We start from the raw sequence: 12,989 nt of genomic DNA, 5'->3' as shown, positions 1-12,989 counted from the left end.
TTGAAGTGTTTCACTCTCCTTGGTTATGACTGAGAATGTAGGCATTTGACTATTTATACTAGTAACTGTCAGAGCTGACAACTTTCCTGGAAAAAAGTGCTTTTTAGTGATTGAGGCATGAAAGGTCAACTTATGCAGAGTAATGGCGCAATTACATTTGCCCTACGGCAGCCGTACAGCGAGTCGAAAACGGCTACAAAAAGGTGGTTGGAATAAAAATAAAACGGCCGTTTTTGACTCACTGTACGGCCGCCTTAGGGGAAATGTAACTGCAGCATAAATATACATTGTATATCAATGAAGGAAGCATCAGACAGGGTAATTAAAACAAGTCAATTTATTGGCAAGGCTTAATACCCAGAGAATGTGATGGATAGTACAATGGAATTAATTAATAGTACTTGAGACACACTATTTTCTATCATATCTGAACTAATCTGCCCAACAATGCCAAAAGCAAGCAAGTGACACAAAATGGCATTTTCTGCCACAGAGGAAAATATTTTTCTCAATGCACACTGTCTTTTCCCTTATTCGGAATCTGTGAGTTGAACCTCAATAAGATTGAAGGGGGCTCAAACGAACATTGATAAAGCAGGTTGAGAACCATTGGTTTAACATGAATGATCATACATAAATTTGTGCCCCAAAGAGCATGCTATGTAATTTATGATCAAGTACTAAATTTGTTTCATATGTCACTTATTTCCTCTTGTCATTTTCAGGCAGTATTCATTACTTGCCATTTTGTTAAAGGGGAATCCAGCCTTGGCCATAAAATGTTGTGTTGGGAAGGAGAAAAATAGATTAATCAGAATGGTGAAAGTTTGAAAGAAATCGGACAAGCAATAAGAAAGTTATAGCTGCTTTAAAATTGAGATCACTGATACTATGTAGATTTCAAATTGGCAACTGGGTAAGGTAATTATGACAAGGGGCAAGGACAACTTTCCCATAGGCCATGTACTTTATTATCAGGGATTTGTGGTTTTCTCCTAAGTACCCATTCCCCTGGGGCAGTAATCTAAATATAACCCAGTAGTATATTGTTTTATGTCCTCATGAAAGAAAAATATAATTTGAAATAAAACTTTTGGGAAAAATGACATTTTAGCCATAATATGTATTGAAGTACATGGAAGAGTAGTCCTTGCCTTACATCACTATGACATCCCATATGCGGCCAATTTGAAGTCTCCATGGGTATAGTGATTACCAATATTTGCAACTTTTAAAAATTCATAACTTTCTTGTTGTTTGTCCAATATTGTTCAAACTTTCACCTATCAACTTGTCTGATTTTTCTTTTCCTTATGAAAACAAGTTTTTATTTGGGTTGGATTCCCCTTTAAATAACTATGCCCTGTCTGATTAGGACCCTGTCACACTAAAAAGATACATTCAACATTATTGTTCAAATGCAAATCAGATTGGCTGAAAATTCATATGCGAACGATTTCTTGATTAGCATTCAAAACTTAAAATGCAAGGTTTCTGCAACAGGGCCCTAATAAAACACACAAATTCAAACTTGAATTTTAACTAGCGTTATCAAAAAGATGAATATCAATATAAATTAATAATTAGTTTTCATCCAAGGCACTTGAAGACTGCAGGAAATGAAGAGAGTTCATTTATAACTCCATAATATAATATACTGATATAATGAACACTTGCGATCAATCTTCCAGAATCAAAGGCACATGGGTGACTTGTTGGATGTACACACAGAATGAGACAACAGAGTTTGATCATCGAAACTTGAAATACCATTTAAAAAATTGATTCAAGCTAATTTTCAACAAGAAGGGTCTATCCTTAAAAATTATTCTTAAAATGTACTAAAATTCAATCATACCTATCCACTGTAACAAAGGAATAAAAATTAAAATATGTAATCAATGTGCACAGACAGCTTCTCATGACCTTCACTGAAATAGCACCTGTTTGTCACACTGCTATCGGGATAGATATGTACATGTAAAATAATTGGCCAATTACAAGAACAGATCATAACATGAAGATATGTATTGCAATTTGAGATGGTATTATGATTTTTAATCTATAACTTGTATGTTCCTACAATTTTCAGGTTAACAATATCAGATGTTATTAAGTGTATGAAGGAAATTAAAGTGGCCATATTACACACCTGTTAAAAACTACCCCCCCCCCCCTCCAAGACCACATACATTTGACAGAACTGACTTCATGCATTAGGTGGAATGTATACATTCGCTTATTTAAAATTCTATTTATTTATTTATTTCCATTTTTATTTCAACAGGGTAGCCTCTTCAGTTGACAAACTGCTATCAATGATGACTCTGCACAATAAAAACAATACATTCTGTTTATACATATTAAAAAAACTACATGTATTTACAATGCAAATGTTCATCCCTTCTTTATAATTAGATTGTTTCAATTGTAGAAAACCTATGAATATTTATGAGACTCTGGCCAAAATAGGCCAATAAGCAATGAGGTTGCAACATCAACTTTTAGAGATATTTGACTGGTGGAAAAAAAAGAATTGATCACCTGAAAAGGGATGTCTCATGAATCATCCATGTACATAAAATGAATGACAAATGAATAATGATTTCACCAGTGATGAGCAGCACTTGGGCTATGTCCTTGCCATGTACATGTATGTACCATTAGTAACAGGCAAGCCCTATGCTTTAAATGGATAGGCTATTTAAATACACTTAAAATTATTTCAGTTGCTGAAATTTTGAAATATATTGTTTCTTGAATATCAAACATCAATGAATGCATAAATATATCCACATAAAATTGGTTGAACTTCTATTAAAAACTGGAAGACAAAATAAAACATCAATCACTTTCCAATTTGCAATTGAAATTGTAATTACAAAAACAATTACGTTATTTGCCTAATAGTTTCAGGATTGCCAATTATAATTATTTTTTGCAACAATCTTGAAATGTTTCTTCTGCAGTTGGAATACGATTCCCATAGCCTAGAAAGACAATGCCGATTAGACTTGAAAAAAAAAAGAAGATGAAACAAGATAACTGTGATAAGATTACATTACTCTCAAATACACTAAATGGAAGAACAAAGTGAGATGCAAAAATTGCCTCAATATTCAAACTTCACAAGGATTGTATTAACAAACTATTAAAATATACATTTTTATCTACAATAGTGATAGTGATCCTCTTTTAAAACGAATTCATTATATACATGTAGGTTCGTTTGAATCACTCAGTATACTAGTCATAAAATTCTCTTAAAATATCACTTACAAATACTGTATATCTGGGCCCCATCATACAAAGAGTTACGATTGATCCAATCAATAGTAACTCTATGGAAATCCATCAGTGTCATAATTTTTTCTAAAGAAAATTTGCAAAATGTCCTTTGTAAACAACGGAGATCACACCAAATTGTCAAGAAATCAATGAATTTAAGGATATACATGTACATTCATATCTAGAATTAAAAAAAAATAAACATGCATTTTATATGTTGACTTTGCTGGCCGTCCATAGTTGCGATTGATCAGATCAATACCAACTCTTTGTAAGATGGGCCCCTGGTCAATCTCCAGGAAACACAATTTCTTGCAATGGCTAATTTGGTATTACACACAACAGAGAGCCATCTCTGGGTATTTCATCTCACCTTCCACCAACATCTTATTCAGGATTCATACCCAGAATTATTCTATGAAATTCCAAAAAAACACTAAATTAGGCCAAGAGTATTGAAGTGTCTGCATCTGTGATTTTTTTACCAAAAGTGATGCAAAATGCGATTGTGCTTTGTATCCCCTTATGAATATGAGAGAAAGGTTTATGACCCAATAGGGTGAATGGGAGTGCAATGTGTCGCTCGAATACATGTAGATAGAATTTTGGAGAAGAAAAATCCGAGAATAAATCATGAGTATGATTCTGACATTTCGGTATTAATACCAGATATGTTAACCCTTTAAAATTCAGAAGATCATAAATAGGACATTATTTTAGATTAAAAATCCTCCAATAAAGGGGACCATTTTCCACCAATGTGACCCTTAAAAGTGAGTACAGGTTTAGTGGCACAACCAGTTAAGAGATATATTCAACCCCCCCCCCCCTGTCAATAATGGGGCATAACTTCCTATTTTCAACATACAGTATGTAAAATTGTAATTAATTTTCCTAATGATCACTATATCAAGAATGTACTTCTCCTTTCAATATTGCATGAGAGTCAATTATTCCAAACACATCTCTTTTAAATCATCTCATTCAAAGCTCTCCTGCTTTCAAAGAGAATTTAATTATAAGACACCAAGGCCCATATTCTGGACCTGGGGGTAATAAACTAAACCAGGGGACCGTTTCATAAAGCTGTTTGTAAGTTAAGAGCGACTTTAAGAACAACTGGTGAACCTTTCTTACGCGCTAAATAATCACCAATGAACATTAATGGTGAATATCATTTACCATAAGAATCACCAGTTGTTCTTAAGTCGCTCTTAACTTTACAAACAGTTTTATGAAACACCCTCCAGGTCCTAATTTGAGGTTTTTGTATGGATAGCCAATATTGAAACAAACTTCTAACAGTACAGAATCAATTTCTCAACACTTTTGCGTGCTCAAATTCATTTCATAAATGTCTGGGAATGATCATCAACATACCATTAAAGCATGCGACAGAGCACAGTAAACACAAGAATCATAAAATATAAACATGACAGCTTCCTACAATGTTAAACCATGACCTTTCAACAACCAGACTTCAGAATACAGGCCTATAAGACCAATGTTCGATGGCCATTGGAACTTGATGAAGCAACAGGTTTAAAAGAGGATCACTGTCCATCAACGTCAATAATATTGTACAATCAAGATTCCTACTACCCAAGTCCGTCTGTTCTCCCGCGTATCCGTCGAGCAAGCTGCATGTCCTTTGGCATGACGGTGACTCGCTTGGCGTGGATAGCACAAAGGTTCGAGTCTTCAAAGAGATGGACAAGGAACGCTTCTGCTGCCTGTAGAAGTGGGACCACACATACATGTTTGAACAATTTGGCAGTGAAAGTCACACAAGTACAGAAAATTCTCTTTTAAATTGATTTTGTGAAGTTAATATAGCTGCCTGCACATCTACATACTGTACAGAACATTTGAAATTTAAAAAGGGTCTTTATTTTTTCACATATGCTGCAGCAATGTTAGAGATGAATGATATTGCTTTAATTCCCCAAAACAGTGTTGTGCTCAACACGGGTGATACACAAATGACATTGTCAATCACCTCTCACACTCACTATTTCTTTTGTACATATTTATTTAAATACATTCATCATTTAGTCTAACGGTGTAACACATGGTTCGGCAACTTTATTAACGTTTAGAATCATCCTTAATATTACTTGCTTTGATTTAATCCAGAGCATAGTGATTATCAAATTGACAAATATTTGATAATCCACATATTAAAGTACAAAAGAAAAAAGTATGTGATGTTATTTACTCCCTCTTTGCACAAGTCTGACAATTGTCTGTCAAAAATACTTTGGCATTCACTCATTTGTGTCTAGCTGATACTCCATCGTGTAGAATCGATCCTTTCAAATTTATAAACACCATCTGAGTTATGTAATTCAGGCAAACTTTCAAATGCCATAATTTTCTTATTTTACTTCCAATTTCAATAAAAAATTATATTTGTTAGATTTTTCTATAATATTTATGCAAGTAAAATTTATGTTGGGTGAGCTCTACCCTTAAACAATGCTGGTTGGGAGAAGACATCGCTCTATGTTCAGTCAATTGAGGGCTTGATTAGTATCACTTTCTAAAGTTTAGAAAGTGATACTAAACCAAAGGTGGTTTGTCAGCTTAATACAACAATGTTTTCCATGTTCTGGTCATCACCATAGAACTTGTAATCTAGTCCAACACTTTGCCCAACATAGCACCATCATCAAAATATACACACCTCTTGTAATGCCATAATTCCCGCAGCTTGCCAGCGAAGTTCTGAGGATGGGTTTAAGATCTGACAAATTTCCTTTACCTATGACGAACAGATGAAAAATACAACACTTGATTCTTAAAAACATTTCAAATGCTACCTACATGTAGGACAATATGACTACCAGTCAAGTGTTCCTACAAATTGAAATACACGCTCGGTTAAAATAAAAACAATTTTTATTTGTAATGAGCAATATTCACTATCCAATGATCCATCTTAAAAGACATTCAATTCGTGACATAATACCAGATATTTTAAAGTACATTTATCAGCCCAAATAGTAATTCAAGTACACCAAATTAATCACAAGTACATTTGAAAAAAAAATAAAACTAATGATCCTTCACAGACTCTTTAAAGATACTTGAAGTGCCTTTTCATTTTGATTAAAAAATGCCTTGATCTGGGGAAAAAGCTATATATATATTATAGCATAATCAACCAGTCTCTTAGGGTTAAATTCATCTTAAAATTTGAATTTATAAATACTAAATACATAATAGGAAACAAATGACATACAGTAGTTTTGATGAATGAATTCTATATTTTGTTTACAGTATATGTTCCTGTACATATCAGGGCTTGGAGCATTCTAAAACCGAGCCTGATTGGCCTTGTAGAAATTTCATGCACCAGGCCTTTTTCAAATTTTCTAATTGTAATGAAGTAATAAACCCTGTAAATAAAAACGGCCTTGCCCAAAATATATCAAGATTTAAGGCCTGAATCAATATACTGTACATTTGCAGAGAATTGATAAATTCCTAACAGAAATCTACTTACCACTCGAGCAAAGGGAAGCTTCCTGAGCAGGAGATGAGTAGTCTTTTGATATTTTCTGATTTCCATCAGAGCTCGAGTCCCTGGTCTAAACCGTCTTGTTCCATCTACATTTAAGAGAAAATAAGAATTGAACTTTCTTTAGAGGAAAACTCTGGATTGAAAATAATTATATTTATCAATATAGTGAAATAAACAATTACAATATCGTCCAAATGATGCGAAAAATCATGGATTTTTTTTAATTTTGCATTTATCATTTTCAGTGAAAAGTATGGAATGAGCAAGCTGATGAATTTATCTTCTGATATCTTTTTACTTTTGCATTTCTATGTATTTATATTTATATGAAATGACATGTATTTCAATCTTCGGTTTCAACTTCCAATGAAAACATAGGATAAAGTTAAACCACCTATTTAATGTGAAAAACACTGTTGCTGCCAATTCGACACAAAGGCAGATTGCCAGATACATATTCATTACAGTATGCAAATTGAATTGAATTCAATTATGAAAATGATGAGACAAGAGAAAGATTTAGGTCATCGTAAATGTATTCAAGTATGCTAATTTTACACAACGGTTGGACCTAGTATCAATATTGGGTTTTTTTCAACCATCAATTTGAATAATTTTTTTAATGTGATTTTCTGAATATTTAGCGCCCTCTCTCTGAGTCTCTGTGATGATTTCATATTTCTTTTTAAAGGGGTACTCTAGGCTGAAAATAATATGAGTTGGGCCTCAGAGACTTGGCGACAAAATATTTTTATAACAAGTATTCACAATCAATATTCAAATTTTATTATTTAATAAATAATAATTTTTTTTAATCTATGAATTGTTCTTCAAAACGGCACTCCGTAACATAGCTCATTGAAGCTACGTCATATTGAAGCTGTTCAAAGGTAAAGCTTTTTAAATTTGCAGTGTTTACGAATGGATACATGACATTGGTCTGGTGAGAAACCTCTCATTTTTCTATCTTTTTTTGCAAAACGGTCATACCTTTATACGCATTAGGTGTATAAAGGTATGTAATTTAATAAGTTAAAAATAGGATCGGTAGTTCCAATGTTAAATATGAAGGGTAAACATGCACTCCAGCTCCTGTCCTGGAATCTTGGGAGTGACACAGTACCGACATCTTCCCGACATCCACATCTTGGCATCATAAAATCTAGTGACAAGAGAGTCCCAACAGAAAAGATCATCTCAAAAGGCATATAAAGTTTCTATGCGCTAACAGGAAGTGGAGCATACACAAGAGGCACACTATGCTTCCCTGTGGAAGGTCCATTGCATCCCATGTATGCTCTGTGGAGCAGCATGTATTACACCTTACAAAAGGGATGGAGAAAAGACTTGATCCGGCACAACATCAGCTGTTCAAGCAAATCCTCAATCTCCCTAGAACAGCAGCAGATGAAGTTTTCTTTCTTCTCATTGGGCTCCTTCTCTTTGTTCTCAAGTTGACCTTGAGAAGCTCCTCCTGATTGGACAAGAATTGGATCTCCCCCACACTAGATTTGAGTATAGGACTCTTCCACATGCTGTAGCCAAGACTACCCCCACCATCAAGTCTTGGCAGCTCATCTTGGACAAGTATAATCTCCCTGACCTCTACTCTCTTCTGCTCGAACCCATCTCCTACATCACCTGGAAGAAGACTTCAAATAGGGCAGTTACGAACAAGGTTAAAGATGAGGTACTGGCTGCTATTCAGTCAAAATCTACCAAATCAAGTGCACTATACCCCAGCTCCAGTAGCTCCCAGTTTCTTAGACGAGCTGTTGTCATCAGGTCACAGCTAGTGAGTCAGACCTATCCAACTCAGTGCAGGCTAGTTTTGATAAAGAAGGCTACATGTACTTCTCCCACTTGTCGCTTATGTCATCAGGGTGAAGACACCATCCACTTCATAGCTAGCTAGCTGCCATGTGTTTGACACTCGACGTGATGAACTCCAAGTGGAAGTGAGAAAATTAGGCCTTCCTGCATCAATCTGCTCCTTATTCTGCCAAGACTGCTGTGAAGCCTTTGTTAGGTCCATTTTATTACCTGTCCATCCAAGACTATCTTCCTCTATACAAGACAAGCTGACCACTAAACTCTTACTCTTCCTGCACAAAATCCACATCTCTCGTACCTCCTTTCTCTCTTAAATCTTTAATCATACTGTATCACCGATACCTATTAACTCAGAGGAAGTGTTTTGTGCTCTTAGTCTTATAACTCTATTTATTTAATAATGCAGCAACCAGCTGTAGATCTCCAGGATCAGCGGAGGAAGGAGAAGAAGTATCTCGTTTAGATAGTTCACTAGGCACAGTCACATGCGTGTCTAGGCTCCGTGATGTAATGACAATATCAAAATCATTTAAAAATATCATCATGGAGTCCTCTAGGCTAGGTACATGCACTCATCCTACGAACGAGGACTATGGTGTGCCATTGGCAATGCAGTACATAGCACACACTCCAGTTTAAAAAAAGACATTACAATGTACTAACTATCACTTTTGTGACCAAAAATACTAATTTCCAGACAGTTGCAATTTATTTTTCAATTGGTATTTTGGGAATAATTTTTGTATTCACCAGAGGCAGAGTGCTCAAAAACTTGAATTTAGCATATTTTTGCGCACGCCTCTATTGGTAGAAAGTAAATATGGCAAGAAAATTGTCATTTTTCAATCTCTCATTTTAATTCGGAAAAAAAATAATTAAAAGAATCAAATTTACTTAGCAGTCAAGTTATATGATGTATGGCTGTAAGTTAGTGTGACAGTTAATGAAAACTGACACTGAAATGACGGTCACTCAGTGTAAAAAATCAAGCAATGATTTGTCCCGAAAAGAAAGACTCGAGAAAATAAGCCAAACATTATGATTGATTGGCATTGCCAAACCGGCAAACGTGCACACTACTTAGCCGCTAACTTATTGCTTGTTCATTGGATGAGTGCATTACCTGTTGTAACAGGGCCTCTGTGATATTTATTAGCGCATTGATTACGCTTGTAGTCGTACTTTTTGTAGTAACATTGTGCGGTCAGTAGGATGGGGGGTCGGGTGTCCGGACACTTTATATTTTTGAAGCCTTCTTTTTTTGTCTTTGGATTACCCTAAAAACATGAATTCAATAGTTGTTTTGTAATCATCTTCTATTTTGTTCTCTATATTTCCTACATTTTGTACTAAAAGTTGATGAAACTTCTTCTGTAAATTTTTTTCAAACGACTTCCTAAAATTGATCGTCCAGACACACAACCTCTTAGTCCGGACACACAACAACTGGGTATACAGCAGTCAGTCGGCAAGCCCCTGTGTTAATGAGCAAGATTTATCCAAGTCCTCTTGTGGCTGAATTCATGTCCATGCAAAATCTCGTGAATTGTGAGACTTTCTTTCTCAAAGAATTTAACCACTTTTTCCTTGAGTAATATTGATTATTTTTGTACCATGGGAAAGAGTACATGTAAATGTTACTCTTTTATATTGGTCACTTCTTTTGAATAAAATATTTTGATAAATAAGTGAATTTTTTACCTGAAAAGATGCATCAAACAGAATTTTCTTCCTCTGTTTTAACTTGCAAATTGTGCAACATTTTGTGGTTTAGGCACAAACATTATTTATAAAAAATTATATCATCAGAAAGCTCAAACTCTATACTTTCTTACAATGTCACTCTTGATATGTGGCATCTTTTAGATGGGTCAGCAGCCAGCTTTTTCCATCAAGGTGCAAGACGAGATTTCTGAAATTTCTGGGTAACATAAAATCCAGAGTTCTGATTGGCTGAATAATGTTTTCAAAACAACCGCCGCACAAGTAATTTGAAGAGATTACTACATGGTGAGTGTGACCTTGCAGAGGCCCAGTGTGGGGAACACTGGAATTTGCGTGGGTGTGTGGTCTCTATGACCAATCTTCTTCTTCTTCTTCTTCTTCAAGCTACACTGCCTCCTTCAATCCTGAAGATTATTGCAGTATTGTAGTACCGGGGACCGGCAGGTGCAATACACCGGGTGAACACCCTACTCTTTGACGAATAGTGTATTGGTTTTAACGTGAATAGGTTGTGACTCTCCTATACACGGGACCAACATTTGCGTCCTTTCCGATGGACGGAGTGTTTTCCAACTGCATTCACACCCGCACTGAACACAGCGGTGAGGCACGTTGACACACAACGCTAGCATCAGTTTTTTTGTTAGACGTCTTCCGGCATGCTGCTGCGGGACTCGAACCCACGCACGTTGAGATCTACGATCTTATCCGGAACAGGCGCTCTAACCGACTGAGCTACACTGCCTCCCGCAATCAGAGCGCAGTATTCTTGTTTTTGAGCTGCTAAATGTACTCGGCCTATGAAAAGCTGGCTGATGACCCATCTAAAAGTAAAATACATCTTCTTATAAAAATTATATCATATTAATAAATTAAAGCTTAAGTTAGATCTTCAGCTTTATCATGATCTAGTAGTAAGAATCATTTGTGCTCAAACAGAAATTCAGTGTGAAAACAACAACTTTTGTTGCATGAAAAAAATTATTTTGTTTCATGTTTTAGATCAAAAGTTTTCCCTATATTACAACATCCTTTTAAAAATCCAAACACATGACCTGAAAGAATGATTCTTCTTCTTTACAAAGTCAAACTTCAAAGATACCAAAATTAAAAAACATGAAATTTCGTCAATAAAGACAATATTTATATTTATAGCAGCAATGGCAATGCCAATGGCCGAATAAAAAGAGGTGTTTTGGTTCGCACCAAGCTCATTTCATTAACAATGTAAAAAACCTCTAGTCATGAATATCACTTAGATAAAAGAAGCTACTTTTTCAGGGCTTGCCGACTGACTGAGCAGTGAGTGACACTGACAGGACGTTACTTACGTCTCTTTCCTGATGACACCGGTGTGTGTCCCAACTCCCGCCCGCCACTCCCCGCTGGTCGTGCAGCTCCAGCTGGTGTTCCAAAAGTTGCCCCTTGCCGCTTGCGAGGTGTATCTTTTTTCCGTTTACTGGTACTAGCGGGCGTCGCATTCTGTCTTTCACTTTGTAAAGGCCGTGGCATTTTTGAATGGAAAAATATTTAATTGAATTCCATTCAAAAATTTGTTTGTAAACTTCCAAGTAAGTAACAAGTTAAGCTGTAATAAGTAACGTTAAAAAAAGACTCCGTGGGGGACATGGGAATGCGATGCCGAAATTTGCATCAACGCGCCGCGAATGTCACGTGATAAAACATTGACCAATCCAATATTTCTAGTCTAATCGTGTTCAGACCATTTTTTTGTGTGTCCTGCAAATCGACTTGGCAAGTTACTCGCGTATATCCCGGAAAAAGGGTGGGGGGGGGGGGGGGGCTCTAGCTAGATTCGGAAACGGTTGGGATGTATGGCGATGAAACCATACAGAAGTTGCTTATGAAATAAGGAGCTTAAACCTCTGCAAATGAGAACAGGATCTATATTATTGCATGAGAACCGACTCCTGAAAAAAATACGGGCTTAGGAACGGGAAGGGAAATTACATATATCTTCCCAGAAAAAAACGAAACCGTCAGTGTCAGTGAAAAATTTGAGAATATATTAAACCGGGATATTAAATTCCATTTCCAAGCTTTATGGCTCACTGAAGGCAGTATATTTGCTATGTATTTTTATTTATCATTTTTTAATACTTACTTTACTTTATTTTACTCCAACGATGTTGTAGGACTGATCGAGCCTGTTCATCGATGAAAGTAGAGATGTCCTTATAATTGCTGCTCTCCTCCAGACAAAATTTAATACACAGTTGCACTATTGTGTTGGCAGGGAAGGGTACGGCGGGGGTGGCATGGGGATCGGTGGACAGCGAAAAAAATCCATGACATCAAGCCATTGTATTTTACTTTCATTTCATATGAGATTATACCGGACTGGACTCTGAGAAAAAAAATAGATCTACTACTATAGTAAAATGAGTTTTAGCCCTGAGTTTTAGTATATATAAACAACGAATATAAGCACCGCGCATAGACATGTATGATCTAGCATTCGTTCTTTTTATTTTAAGTTATTTGACAGAGCAATGGGTTTAACTTATTTTTTGTAGAAAATCAAAAGAAAAGACTCCCCTATTTGTTCTCCCTGAAACATATTTATTTATAATTAATAGCTAGAGTGTCCTGTTAA

At 35.7% G+C, this 12,989-nt stretch overlaps 1 protein-coding gene across 1 annotated transcript; it reads right to left on the bottom strand.

Annotated features, from left to right (window-relative positions):
- Positions 1-321: 321 nt before the first annotated feature.
- LOC129260752 (uncharacterized) lies at positions 322-12,112 on the bottom strand. The gene is made up of 4 exons (XM_054898716.2): positions 11,704-12,112; positions 6,797-6,900; positions 5,975-6,052; positions 322-5,021 (listed from the first exon to the last, which is right to left on the bottom strand). Exons 1-4 carry the CDS (start codon positions 11,882-11,884, stop codon positions 4,887-4,889), a joined length of 498 nt encoding a protein of 165 aa, XP_054754691.2. The 5' UTR covers positions 11,885-12,112; the 3' UTR covers positions 322-4,886.
- Positions 12,113-12,989: the final 877 nt, after the last annotated feature.

This window comes from Lytechinus pictus, chromosome 1 (assembly GCF_037042905.1).
Source record: "Lytechinus pictus isolate F3 Inbred chromosome 1, Lp3.0, whole genome shotgun sequence".
NCBI classification, from domain to species: domain Eukaryota; kingdom Metazoa; phylum Echinodermata; class Echinoidea; order Temnopleuroida; family Toxopneustidae; genus Lytechinus; species Lytechinus pictus.
This window is presented reverse-complemented; position numbering and strand designations above follow the sequence as displayed.